Source organism: Neoarius graeffei, chromosome 13 (genome assembly GCF_027579695.1).
Source record: "Neoarius graeffei isolate fNeoGra1 chromosome 13, fNeoGra1.pri, whole genome shotgun sequence".
Lineage (NCBI taxonomy): Eukaryota > Metazoa > Chordata > Actinopteri > Siluriformes > Ariidae > Neoarius > Neoarius graeffei.
Genome location: NC_083581.1, coordinates 11,302,732 through 11,316,604, shown reverse-complemented (window position 1 = coordinate 11,316,604; position 13,873 = coordinate 11,302,732). Strand labels below are relative to the sequence as shown.

Sequence of the window (13,873 nt, the reverse complement as noted above, 5' to 3'; positions counted from 1 at the left end):
GGCCATAGGGCCTTTCACTCACACACACACACACACACACACACACACACACACACACACACACACACATCTCACACACACACATCTCACTGTTTGTATATATTTCAACTGCCATTATCCATTTTTATCTTTGTTATAATAAATTCATTTATTATTGAAACTGTGTTTATTTGTGTTCCAATATCTTTGAAGTCCCCAATCTCCAAAGAATTCTAAAAGGTGCATATGATTTATGTAATATGGTAAGTGATCGTAATAATTTGGAATATACCATAATTTAGCTCTTTGGAAATTTATTATTAAGCGCCAAAATTAATGGTATTAATTAATGAGACTGATTCCATGAGTGATTTAATGATAATATGAGACTGATTCAACTTTAATTATTAACCTTCATATTTAATAAGATTGATCACTCAATTACCCAAATGCACCTACAATCTGATTGACAGTGACCAGTAGTTTGAAATTATAATACTGACTACTAGTGCAGAAGCAGGCTTGCGGACCAACGGCAATCTTCTCATGGACTGGTACCGGTCCATGGCCCATAGATTGAGAAACACCAAGTTAGACTACATGCTAATATGTATGGTAGAAAGTGGCGCAACAGCATGCTGAATGTGGAGACATACAACTCCTTTGCAAGTGTCGGCTTGGACCACAGAATCGTATCAGCCAGGGTGAGACTCAGTTTGTGGAAAAAGAAAGCAGAGCCAAGAAAAAGACAGTATGACTGGAACTTGTTTAAGAGCAGAAGAGACATACAGGAGCTGTATACAATTGAAGTACACAACAGGTTTCAACCAATACAGGAACTAGATGAATCCGCTACAGGCAGGTACGAGAGGTTCATCAAAGCCACTGGGGAGGCAGCAGAGAAGGTGGTCCCAATTAGGAAGAGGGGAAGAAAGACAAGGCACTCAGAGGACTTAAGGGTGACACATGCTAGAGATGAGTTGAATAGGGTGTATGAACGATACAAGGAGGACACAACTGTAGAGAACTGACAAGAGTACAGTCAGGCCAAAAAGAAGTTGAAGGAAACCTACATAGCAGTCGAGGAAGAAGATCTTAGCAACAAGATCAGAGAGGTAGAGAAAGCTCATGTGAATTGCAAGCATGGACAGAGCTGGAAACTCATAAATGACATCACTGACAGAAAGACAACTAAGAAGGGTCAGCTGGAAGGAAGTACACAAGAGGAAAGGATTGAGAACTGGTACAATCACTTCAAAACTCTTCTTGGAAATCCCCCTAGCATTACAGAGGAGGATGAGGAAATTCCTACTGTGTTTGAGGATCTCGAGATAAAGGAGGGCCAATTCGATCAGGGGGAATATGAGAAAGCAAAGAAATCCTTGGTTGAAGGAAAGGCCAGTGGGGAAGATGGGATACCACCAGAAGTTCTGAAGATATGTGAAGGGTTAGACAAAATCATCCTAGACTTCTGCAACAGGGCACTGATGAGGGGGGAAAGCCTGAGCAGTGGTCCCTGTTAAACATCATTCCTATACCCAAATCTGGTGATCTCAGACTGGGGAGCAATTACAGGGGCATCAGCCTGAGCTCACTAGTAGCCAAAATCTTCAACAGGATGCTGCTAAACAGAAATAAGGCCAGCTGTGGAAGAACATCTGAGACACAACCAAAATGGGTTCAGAGAAGGAAGATCGACTGTCGGTCACATACTCGCTCTACGCAGACTGATCAAAGGCATAAAGAGTCACAACTTACCTGCCATAATCACCTTCATAGAATTTAAGAAGGCATTTGACACCATGCATAGGGGCAAGATGCTGAAGATCCTGAAGGCCTACGGCATCCCAGAGCTAATCGTTAGTGCCATAGGCAGGCTGTACGAGGGCACCAGGGCTAAAGTGATAACTCCAGATGAGGATACCAGGCCCTTTGAGATACAAACAGGAGTGCTGCAAGGAGACACCTTGGTACCATACCTATTTGTGATAGTTTTGGACTATGCACTCAGGGTAGCCATAGAGGAGAAAGAAAGAGGAGCTAGGCTTCCAATTGGTGAGGAGAAGGAGTAGAAGAATTGGACCAAGAACAGTCACGGACCTGGACTTTGCTGATGATATAGCACTCCTTTCAGAGGAAATCCAGCAAGCCCAGAAGCTACTCTGAAATGTAGAAACCTCAACTGCAAGGGTGAGCTTACAGATGAATGCAGGAAAAAACAAGTTCATGGCATTCAACCAACAGATGCCAGTCTGTATGAAGACCACAGACAGACCTGTACTCAAAAAAGTGGAAGACTTCAAGTATCTGGGCTCACACATGGAAAGCACCTCTAAGGACATCATCTCCCGAAAAGCAGCAGCATGGAGAGCCTGTAACAAGCTTGGGAAGATCTGGAAGTCAGACCTTTCAAGTAAGCTCAAAGTATGTCTCTTTCTTTTGACAGTGGAGTCAGTGCTGTTATATGGCTGCGAAGCATGGACAGTCACTTCTAAACTGGAGAAACAGCTAGACAGTTGTTATACTAGGATGTTGAGATGTGTTCATAACATAAAATGGGACCAACACTACACAAACAAAGAGCTGTATGCTGGACTTCCCAAACTATCCGATAAAGTACAAGCCAGACGTCTGAGGTTTGCTGGACACTGTTTCAGAAATAACAAGGAAATAGTGTCCAACTTGGTGCTGTGGTCTCCAGCACACGGGAAAAGGAGGCCTGGAAGACAGCCCCTCACCTATGTGGATGTGCTGAAAAGAGACACTGGTCTACAAGCTGATGGCATGGGGAAGGCTATGCAGGACAGGAGCTTCTGGGCTGCCAAGATGGTTTGGGTGGCAGAGGAGAACTGGCACCTGACATAAAAAAAAAAAATATATATATATATATATATATATATATATATATATATATATATATATATATACACACACACAGTATATGTGTGTGTGTGTGTGTGTGTGTGTGTCAACATTTTTACATTTTTATGATGATATTGTCTGGTGTCTTTACATGCACATATTTTTGACATTCAGAATTAATGCATTCTGATCAGCAATTCCAAATGTACATTCCATTTACTTGAAAGCAACTGGATAGATGTGTGTTCTTGTCCAAAGCATACAATCGGAGTCGAATTTCTGACAATCCTACATAGCTGGCATACTCTGCTTCATAAAGATGAACATAGCGAGTGTTTAGCCAATCGTATCATGTTTCTTTTTTCTATTCTATTAGAGCAACAATTGGAAAGAACCCTGCTCCTCGTAGAAGTGCTGAACAGGAGAAGGCGAGCAGAGGATCATTTTTTACCCCAATATACTGCCCTCTACAGAGCCATACCTTTACTGTCTATTCCAAATCTCATCTCATCTCATCTCATCTCATTATCTCTAGCCGCTTTATCCTGTTCTACAGGGTCACAGACAAGCTGGAACCTATCCCAGCTGACTATGGGCGAAAGGCGGGGTACACCCTGGACAAGTCGCCAGGTCATCACAGGGCTGACACATACCGGTAGACACACAACCATTCACACCTACGGTCAATTTAGAGTCACCAGTTAACCTAACCTGCATGTCTTTGGACTGTGGGGGAAACCGGAGCACCTGGAGGAAACCCACACGGACACTGGGAGAACATGCAAACTCCGCACAGAAAGCCCCTCGCTGGCCATGGGGCTCAAACCCAGAACCTTCTTGCTGTGAGGTGACAGCGCTAACCACTACACCACTGTGCCACCCTATTCCAAATCACGAGAGTATTTATCTTGGCACAATTCCATTTTATTCTTTTTTATTGAACATAAGTCAACATAAACATTTGTCTTGCAATAACAGACAAGATACTTCCAAAAGCAGTGTGTGACATCGTACATGTTGTTACTGCAAAATCACAAACAAACCACATGGATGGTCATTATTGCACAAAAGTGTACTGAAGATGTGCAGAAGGCAATCCACTTGAGCATTTATTTTCATTTGCTTGGTTTATGAAAAGGTTAAACTACCCCTATGCAACCCACTGTATTGCAGAATGCCTTGCCAGATGGCGGTACCATCCAGATGGTACCATTTTTATGATGATTTTGGTATGACCCAACTGTGAGTAGAACTCGCAATCTCCCAGTCGCAAGGTGGACACACTAAGTGCTAGGCCAGCTTGCAAACCCATGGAAATGTCAATCAGTTTGGGCTTTCTTTTTCTGACTGAGATGCTTGTATGCCACATTTATATTTGGTTTGGGCTTTTAAATAAATTATAATTGAAACATTAGGCTCCATGTAGATCTAGTCACTGTGGAAGAATTTTACAAATTCACTGTCTAGTTATCTACACACCAGTGGTTCCTTGAAAACATAGGTAGGATTACTGGAGGGAAACCATGTCCACTCGAGCCCATTTTCAGCAATAATTATGATAGGTTCGGAACTATTTCCTGGAAAGTTCACACAAGTGATGAGAGGCAAAGATGTGATGAACAACAGGAGGAAGGGGACCAGACCATGATAAGTCATTCTGCTTCTTGATGAGATATGTGCTGCCTGCCAAGCACATTACCATCCAAGAAAAATGCTTGCTGTAGATGAGAGAATGGCGGCAACAAAGGTTAAAACTGGCCTTACCCACTATATGAAGAACAAGCCCACAAAATGGGAGTTCAAGCTTTTTGTGATGGCTGCCTTCTCTAATGGCTACACAAATAATTCCTTTTGTCTATACTGGGAAAACAAAGGAAGCAAGTAGGAATGGACATCCTATGACAACATTATGGCTCTCACAAATTTGGCTTACCTGGGAACTTGATACAATAGCTATGCAAACAACTTATACAAATCCCAGGGTTTTCACCAACTTAACACCATCAGACTTTTGGAGCCTGTAGAACACATAGAGATAACTGGAAAGGCTGCTCCCAACCAGGCAGAATGCTTAGGACAAGGGTCAGAGATCACCTCTTCTTTTCGTGAAACACGGGAGGTGTCTACAGTGCTCCAGTTTGTACCAGGCCTTCTCAAGAACTGGACCATGGAAAATGTTCCATGCTATGCTCCAATTCTAGCATAGAGCAGATATATGGATGGAGTTGACAGTTCCCCCCACACACTTTCTGGGTGCCTATTTCTGCCCTGGGAGATCACCCAAGCAAGAGGTCAGAACCCCCTGCCCCAGCTGTGTAGGGCAGGAGATTACTGAGCATCAGACAGATGGTGCAGCACCTGTACATGGTCATTATCAGTGCCACAGAGACAAAGAAAATAAACAGAAAATGTGGACACCATGGAAGTGCAAGCCCAATGATGTGGCACTGTCTCATTGTGAATAGGAAGTACTTTAAAAAATTACACGACTAAAAGGACACAGACACTGAAGGACTGACTGTGACTGATGTTTTACTTGTAAATAGTTCACAAGAGTTCCTTGTTTTTCACTTGTGAAGTTTATATTTTGCATTTCTGGTGTGGAAAAAATACTGGGAAAAGGTTATTTATTTATTTATTTTTTTATTTTACATGTGATTTAAAAAAACATTTTTGTGGGTTGCTGGATGCTGAAACATCATAGACATCATAGATACTGTAGTATCTAAGAGTAAAAACATAAAGAAATAGATTCTAAAAGCTGAAATTATGCTGAAACCCCCACCTCCCCCACCCACCCAAACAACTGAGGTAAACATTTTAAGGTGGTATACAACTAATACAGGGCGGCACGGTGGTGTAGTGGTTAGCGCTGTCGCCTCACAGCAAGAAGGTCCTGGGTTCGAGCCCTGGGGCCGGCGAGGGCCTTTCTGTGTGGAGTTTGCATGTTCTCCCCGTGTCCGCGTGGGTTTCCTCCGGGTGCTCCGGTTTCCCCCACAGTCCAAAGACATGCAGGTTAGGTTAACTGGTGACTCTAAATTGACCGTAGGTGTGAGTGTGAATGGTTGTCTGTGTCTATGTGTCAGCCCTGTGATGACCTGGCGACTTGTCCAGGGTGTACCCCGCCTTTCGCCCATAGTCAGCTGGGATAGGCTCCAGCTTGCCTGCGACCCTGTAGAAGGATAAAGCGGCTAGAGATAATGAGATGAGAATGAGACAACTAATACAGTAAACCAACATCTATGACAAAATGTTTGAAAATTCTTTAGGCTTTAAAGTGCTAATGTACTCAGAGTAGTGAGTATTTTAATAGCCTAATCAGCATAAAACTGAAACTTCCCTCAATACCTTTCTTCAAAGTATAGGCTGAATATTCATATGGTATCTCAACAGACATGAGATGAAAATGATGGATTTCCTGGTTTTGAATTTGAAAAGCTTTCCAGGTGCATCCATGGTGTTGTAATGCACCACATCTCTATATCTCCACATCACCTGTGGTCTTGATGATAATTAGCAGTTGGTGCCAGGTCCACTATTGTCAGTCATGTTTTCTATGCTATTTGACAGGATTGGCAAAGAAGAATGAATGGTACAACTGTCGATGGTATCAAAAGAAGTGGAAAACAATGAACAAACTGATCAAATCAGGAAGAGGGACACAGCGAGGAAGGGGAAATATCTGTTCATGATCAGAATTTCTCATTTTTTAAAAATGTAATTAGCAAAACTAGCAGTACGAAAATTAGAAATTTGTTATACACAGATGAGAGACTTTTTTTAATAGACATTTCTCTTTTTCTTGTGTTTTTTTTGTTTGAACAATTTAAAATGTTTAGCAAATAATTAGCAAAACTATCTTTCAATCTCATTTTCATTACAGATGTGATGTTGCTGCTGATTGAAAGACTCGAAGGGCCGTTCAATATCGAGTCTGTCATGGAGCCAATTGATGTAAAAATTTCAGACGCCATCATGACTATGCAAGAAAAAACCATGGAGCTGTCATATGAAGTATGTGCCATTTAATATTATAACACCTGTTAGAACTCAACTGCGTGTTTGTGATGTGGCATTTTACTTTTTTAAACTAGTTATTGAAATCCTTGGAACAGTAACCTCAGACATGGGTAGTAACATATTACGTTTACTCTGTTACATGTACTTGGGTAATTTTTTTTTAATAAAATATACTTATACTTCACCAAAACCCTTATGGAGAATCAATCGAGGACCGTGATGTCGCCCGGTATGGCGCAGCCGGGGCCCCACCCTGGAGCCAGGCCCGGGGTTGGGGCTCGTATGCGAGCCCTTGGTGGCCGGGCCTTTGCCCATGGGGCCCGGCCGGGCTCAGCCCGAAGAGGTGACGTGGGCCCGACCTCCTGTGGGTTCACCACCCGCAGAGGTAGCCGTAGGGGCCTGGTGCAGTGTGGATTGGGCGGCAGTCAAAGGCAGGGGCCTCGACGACCTGACCCCCAGACACAGTGGCTAGCTGTTGGGACATGGAATGTCACTTCTCTGGGGGAAAAGAGCCTGAACTTGTGCGGGAGGTCGAGCGGTACCGGCTAGAGATAGTCAGGCTCACCTCCATGCACAGCTTGGGCTCTGGAACCCAGCTCCTCAAGAGGGGCTGAACTCTCCAGTTCTCTGGAGTCACCCATGGTGAGCGGCAGCGGGCTGGTGTGGGCTTGCTTATAGCTCCCCAGCTCAGCCGCCATGTGTTGGAGTTTACCCCAGTGCACAAGAGGGTCGCCTCTCTGGGCCTTTGGATTGGGGAGAGGGCTCTTGCTGTTGTTTGTGCCTACAGGCCAAATAGCAGTATAGAGTATCCGGCCTTCTTGGAGTCCCTGGGAGAGGTACTGAGAGGTGCTCAGACTGGGGACTCCATTGTGCTACTGGGGGACTTCAATGCTCACGTGGGTGACAACAGTGACACCTGGAGGGGCGTGGTTGGGAGGAACGGCCTCCCCGATCTGAACCCGAGTGGTGTTTTGTTATTGGACTTCTGTGCTAGTCACGGTTTGTCCATAACGAACACCATGTTTGAGGATAGGGGTGTCCATAAGTGCACGTGGCACCAGGACACCTTAGGTCGGAGGTCGATGATAGACTTTGTTGTCGTTTCATCTGATCTCTGGCCCTATGTCTTGGACACTCGGGTGAAGAGAGGGGCTGAGCTGTTAACTGATCACCACCTGGTGGTGAGTTGGATCCGTTGGCGGAGGAGGAAGCCGGACAGACCTGGCAGGCCCAAACGTATGGTGAGGGTCTGCTGGGAACTTCTGGCCGAGCACTCTGTCAGGGGGGTCTTTAACTCCCACCTCTGGGAGAGCTTTTCCCAGCTTCCGAGGGAGGCAGGGGACATTGAGTCTGAGTGGACCATGTTCTCTACCTCCATTGTGGACACAGCTGTTTGGAGCTGTGGCCGCAAGGTCTCCAGTGCCTGTCGTGGCAGCAATCCCCGAACCCGGTGGTGGACACCAGAAGTAAGGGATGCCGTCAAGCTGAAGAAGGAGTCCTATCGGGCTATGTTGACCTCCGGGACTCCTGAGGCAGCTGACGGGTATCGGCAGGCCAGGCGTGCCTCATCTCGGGCAGTTGCGGAGGCAAAAACTCGGAACTGGGAGGAGTTCGGGGAGGCCATGGAAAAGGACTATCGGTCGGCCTCGAAGAAATTCTGGCAAACCGTCCGGCGCCTCAGGAGGGGGAAGCAGTACTCTGCCAACACTGTTTACAGTGCGGGTGGGGAGCTGTTGACCTCGACTGGGGACATTGTTGGGCGGTGGAAGGAATACTTTGAGGATCTCCTCAATCCCACCGTCATGTTTTCCATTGAGGAGACTGAGGCTGATGACTGAGAGGTGGACTCGTCCATTACCCAAGCCAAAGTCACTGAGGTGGTTTGCAAGCTCCTCAGTGGCAAGGCATCGGGGGTGGATGAGATCCGCCCTGAGTATCTCAAGTCTCTGGATGTTGTGGGGCTGTCTTGGTTGACACGCCTCTGCAACATCGCGTGGCGGTCGGGGACAGTGCCTCTGGAGTGGCAGACTGGGGTGGTGGTCCCTCTTTTTAATTGCAACTAAACGTTTCCGGTAACTGTTGATCAGTCCTGCACACTGGCTTGGAGGAATTTTAGCCCATTCCTCCGTACAGAACAGCTTCAACTCTGGGATGTTGGTGGGTTTCCTCACATGAACTACTCGCTTCAGGTCCTTCCACAAAATTTTGATTGCATTAAGGGCAGCACTTTGACTTGGCCATTCCAAAACATTAACTTTATTCTTCTTTAATCATTCTTTGGTAGAAAGACTTGTGTGCTTAGGGTCATTGTCTTGCTGCATGACACACCTCTTGAGATTCAGTTCATGGACAGATGTCCTGACATTTTCCTTTCGAATTCACTGGTATAATTCAGAATTCATTGTTCCATCAATGATGGCAATCCCTCCTGGCCCAGATGCAACAAAACGGGCCCAAACCATGATACTACCACCACCATGGTTCACAGATGGGATAAGATTCTTATGTTGGAATGCAGTGTTTTCCTTTCTCCAAACATAACGCTTCTCATTTCAACCAAAAAGTTCTATTTTAGTCTCATCCATCCACAAAACTTTTTTCCAATAGCCTTCTGGCTTGTCCATGTGATCTTTAGCAAACTGCAGACAACCAGTAATGTTCTTTTTGGAGAGCAGTGGCTTTCTCCTTGCAACCCTACCATGCACACCATTGTTGTTTCGTGTTCTCCTGATGGTGGACTCATGAGCATTAATATTAGCCAATGTGAGAGAGGCCTTCAGTTGCTTAGAAGTTACCATGGGGTCCTTTGTAACCTCACCGACTATTACATGCCTTGCTCTTGGAGTGATCTTTGTTGGTCAACCACTCCTGGGGAGGGTAACAATGGTCTTGAATTTCCTCCATTTGCACACAATCTGTCTGACTGTGGATTGGTGGAGTACAAACTCTTTAAAGATGGTTTTGTAACCTTTTCCAGCTTGATGAGCATCAACAACGCTTTTTCTGAGGTCCTCAGAAATCTCCTTTGTTCGTGCCATGATACACTTCCACAAACGTGTTGTGAAGATCAGACTTTGATAGATCCCTGTTCTTTAAATAAAACAGGGTGCCCACTCACACCTGATTGTCATCCCATTGATTGAAAACACCTGACTCTAATTTCACCTTCAAATTAACTGCTAATCCTAGAGGTTCACATACTTTTGCCACTCACACATATGTAATATTGGATCATTTTCCTCAATAAATAAATGATCAAGTATAATATTTTTGTCTCATTTGCTTAACTGTAGATAAGATAACTGTAGAGTAGATCATCTCTTTATCTACTTTTAGGACGTGTGAAAATCTGACAATGTTTTAGGCCATATTTATGCAGAAATTTAGAAAATTCTAAAGGGTTCACAAACTTTCAAGCACCACTGTATGTTGATCTAGCAGCACTAAGAGCTTTTCTATACTTCAGGAAGCTCTCCTTCCAAGCTAATTTGAATGCTACCAATTTTGTTTGATGCCATTTACGTTCCAATTTTTGAGTGGTCTGTTTTAAAGTGCGAGTGTCATTGTTATATCAGGGTGCTAATTTTTTCTCTCTAATCATTTTCCTTTTAAGTGGAGCTACATTATCTAAAGTATAGCGGAACACTGACTCTAAGAATTCAGTTGCTTGATCAAGTTCTGCGGAGGCTGACAGTGATCCAATTGTAGGCATATGTAGGGTGCTATTGGCCTTAAGTGATCAATCTCATTAAATCATTAAATCAGTCTCATTAATAATACCATTAATTTTGGTGCTTAATAATAAATTACCAAACAGCTAAATTATGGTATATTCCAAATTATGATCACTACCAATGCAGCAATAATGGACTACTTACCGCACCACATAACTCATACAGTGGTGCTTGAAAGTTTGTGAACCCTTTAGAATTTTCTATATTTCTGCATAAATATGACCCAAAACATCATCAGATTTTCACACAAGTCCTAAAAGTAGATAAAGAGAACCCAGTTAAACAAATTAGACAAAAATATGACACTTGGTCATTTATTTATTGAGGAAAATGATCCAATATTACATATCTGTGAGTGGCAAAAGTATGTGAACCTCTAGGATTAGCAGTTAATTTGAAGGTGAAATGAGAGTCCGGTGTTTTCAATCAATTGGATGACAAATCAGGTGTGAGTGGGCACCCTGTTTTATTTAAAGAACAGGGATCTATCAAAGTCTGATCTTCACAACACATGTTTGTGCAAGTGTATCATGGCACAAACAAAGGAGATTTCTGAGGACCTCAGAAAAAGCGTTGTTGATGCTTATCAGGCTGGAAAAGGTTACAAAACCATCTTTAAAGAGTTTGGACTCCACCAATCCACAGTCAGACAGATTGTGTACAAATGGAGGAAATTCAAGACCATTGTTACCCTCCCCAGGAGTGGTCGACCAACAAAGATCACTCCAAGAGCAAGGCGTGTAATAGTTGGCGAGGTCACAAAGGACCCCAGGGTAACTTCTAAGCAACTGAAGGCCTCTCTCACATTGGCTAATGTTCATGTTCATGAGTCCACCATCAGGAGAACACTGAACAACAATGGTGTGCATGGCAGGGTTGCAAGGAGAAAGCCACTGCTCTCCAAAAAAACTTGCTGCTTGTCTGCAGTTTGCTAAAGATCATGTGGACAAGCCAGAAGGCTATTGGAAAAATGTTTTGTGGACGGCTTAGGCCAAAATAGAACAATTTGGTTTAAATGAGAAGCGTTAAGTTTGGAGAAAGGAAAACACTGCATTCCAGCATAACAACCTTATCCCATCTGTGAAATGTGGTGGTGGTAGTATCGTGTTTTGGGCCTGTTTTGCTGCATCTGGGCCAGGACGGCTTGCCATCACTGATGGAACAATGAATTCTGAATTATAGCAGGGAATTCTAAAGGAAAATGTCAGGACATCTATCCACGAACTGAATTTCAAGAGAAGGTGGGTCATGCAGCAAGACAACGACCCTAAGCACACAAGTCGTTCTACCAAAGAATGGTTAAAGAAGAATAAAGTTCATGTTTTGGAATGGCCAAATCAAAGTCCTGACCTTAATTCAATGGAAATGTTGTGGAAGGACCTGAAGCGAGCAGTTCATGTGAGGAAACCCACCAACATCCCAGAGTTGAAGCTGTTTTGTATGGAGGAACGGGCTAAAATTCCTCCAAGCCGGTGTGCAGGACTGATCAACAGATACCGGAAACATTTACTTGCAGTTATTGCTGCACAAGGGGGTCACATCAGATACTGAAAGCAAAGGTTCACATACTTTTGCCACTCACAGATATGTAATATTGGATCATTTTCCTCAATAAATAAATGACCAAGTATAATATTTTTGTCTCATTTGTTTAACTGGGTTCTGTTTATCTACTTTTAGGACTTGTGTGAAAATCTGATGATGTTTTGGGTCATATTTTTGCAGAAATATAGAAAATTCTAAAGGGTTCACAAACTTTTAAGCACCACTGTATACAGCTTGGAATTCTTTGAGATTGGATGACTTCAAAGAATATATAGGAGCAACACAGACACAGTTTAACAATTAATTGAATTTATTATAACAATAATAAAATAATAGCAGTTGAAATCTTCAGGAAACAGTGAGGTGTGTGTGTGTGTGTGTGTGTGTGTGTGTGGCCTCGTGGCCTGAAACAAAAGAGTTAGCCTTGATTGCTAGCTAAGGTGTGTTTGTGTGTGGGGAGGTGATCACGTGGTGGAGACAAAAGGGTTAGCCCTGTTGCTAATGAGGCAAAAGCATTAGCTGTGGTAGCTAACTCCACGTGTGTGTGTGTGTGTGTGTGTGTGTGTGTGTGTGTGTGTGTGTGTGTGTGAGGCCTTGTGGCCTAAAACAAAAGACTAGCCTGGGTTGCTAGTTAAGGTGTGTTTGTGTGTGTGTGTGTGTGTGTGTGTGTGTGTGTGACCACGTGGTGGAGACAAAAGAATTAGCCGTGGTAGCTAACTCCACAAGCTTATAACATTACTAAATCCACTGAAATCTTGATGTGGTCAAAATATGTGTAATAATGAAATTAAAGGTGTTAGGAAGGAATAGAGAGCATGCAACAGCCTATCTATTAAACAAAACAACTGAGAGAACATAGAGTGTGAATTGATCATTGTTCTAAGTGTCTACAGTGTGCACAATTAAACAATTCCTGAGTTTAAATTCACACTACTTCATAAAGCTAATTCCTAAGACTAGTTTCTGCCCAAAAATGCCAGTCTTACTTCAGTATCTTGCTTCCAGTGCAAGATTATAGAGATGTTCAGAGACTTTGAGTCCACAGGAGCACATGAGTCGATTCCGTGGAAGCGCAGAGAATTCTTGGTCCAACGCTTTGTCGTTCGTGAAGAAAGGTCTCTGATCAAACAATGTGCACAGCGATTTAATTAGAAGGAATCCGGTCACTTCTAACTTTTAATTAAACTGCTTTGGGCGGCAGTCGTAACGTTACTTATAATAGATAAACAAACCGGTTGTAGCTCAAAATGAGTGAAATAGCACGATTTAAGTAGTTTTACCATGGCCAATGGTAAACAAAAAACATGCTGAATCTTTTCTTGCCAGGCAGAAGTCGTGATTTTAGATGTTCTGGTGAGCGGGCCTTTTTATGTCTGTAGAACGTGCCGGTCCGCGGTGAGCTTCACAGCACCAAAGAGGCAGAACGGAAGTTTGCTCAGTTACTTATGGCTTCATGGAGGATGTGACGTAGGTGATCCCACCCAGGCGTGACGTAGGTCAACGCGGAAGTTGGTTGATGGGATCTGTAGTTCTTAGAGAGACGGGCTGTTGTACCTACACAATCAAAGTTGATATCTCTGGGAGATCATTTATAAAACTCTGTGCAGTAGTTGACGTGAATGTACGTTTAATACAGTAGTGTGGTGAGGTGCATATATTATTACTCAGACATTATTTTAAATGAGATGAGATAATGATCTGAGATAACTTCAGACTGTGGAAGTGTGACTATA

General features: G+C 43.5%; 1 protein-coding gene across 1 annotated transcript in view; it reads left to right on the top strand.

Annotated features, from left to right (window-relative positions):
• gpc6b (glypican 6b) overlaps window positions 1-13,873 on the top strand; it is a 111,363-nt gene that overhangs the window by 86,128 nt on the left and 11,362 nt on the right. Inside the window, exon 5 of the mRNA XM_060936719.1 lies at window positions 6,725-6,855. Coding sequence (XP_060792702.1) covers window positions 6,725-6,855 — 131 coding nt within the window. The remainder of the gene's footprint in view (window positions 1-6,724; window positions 6,856-13,873) is intronic.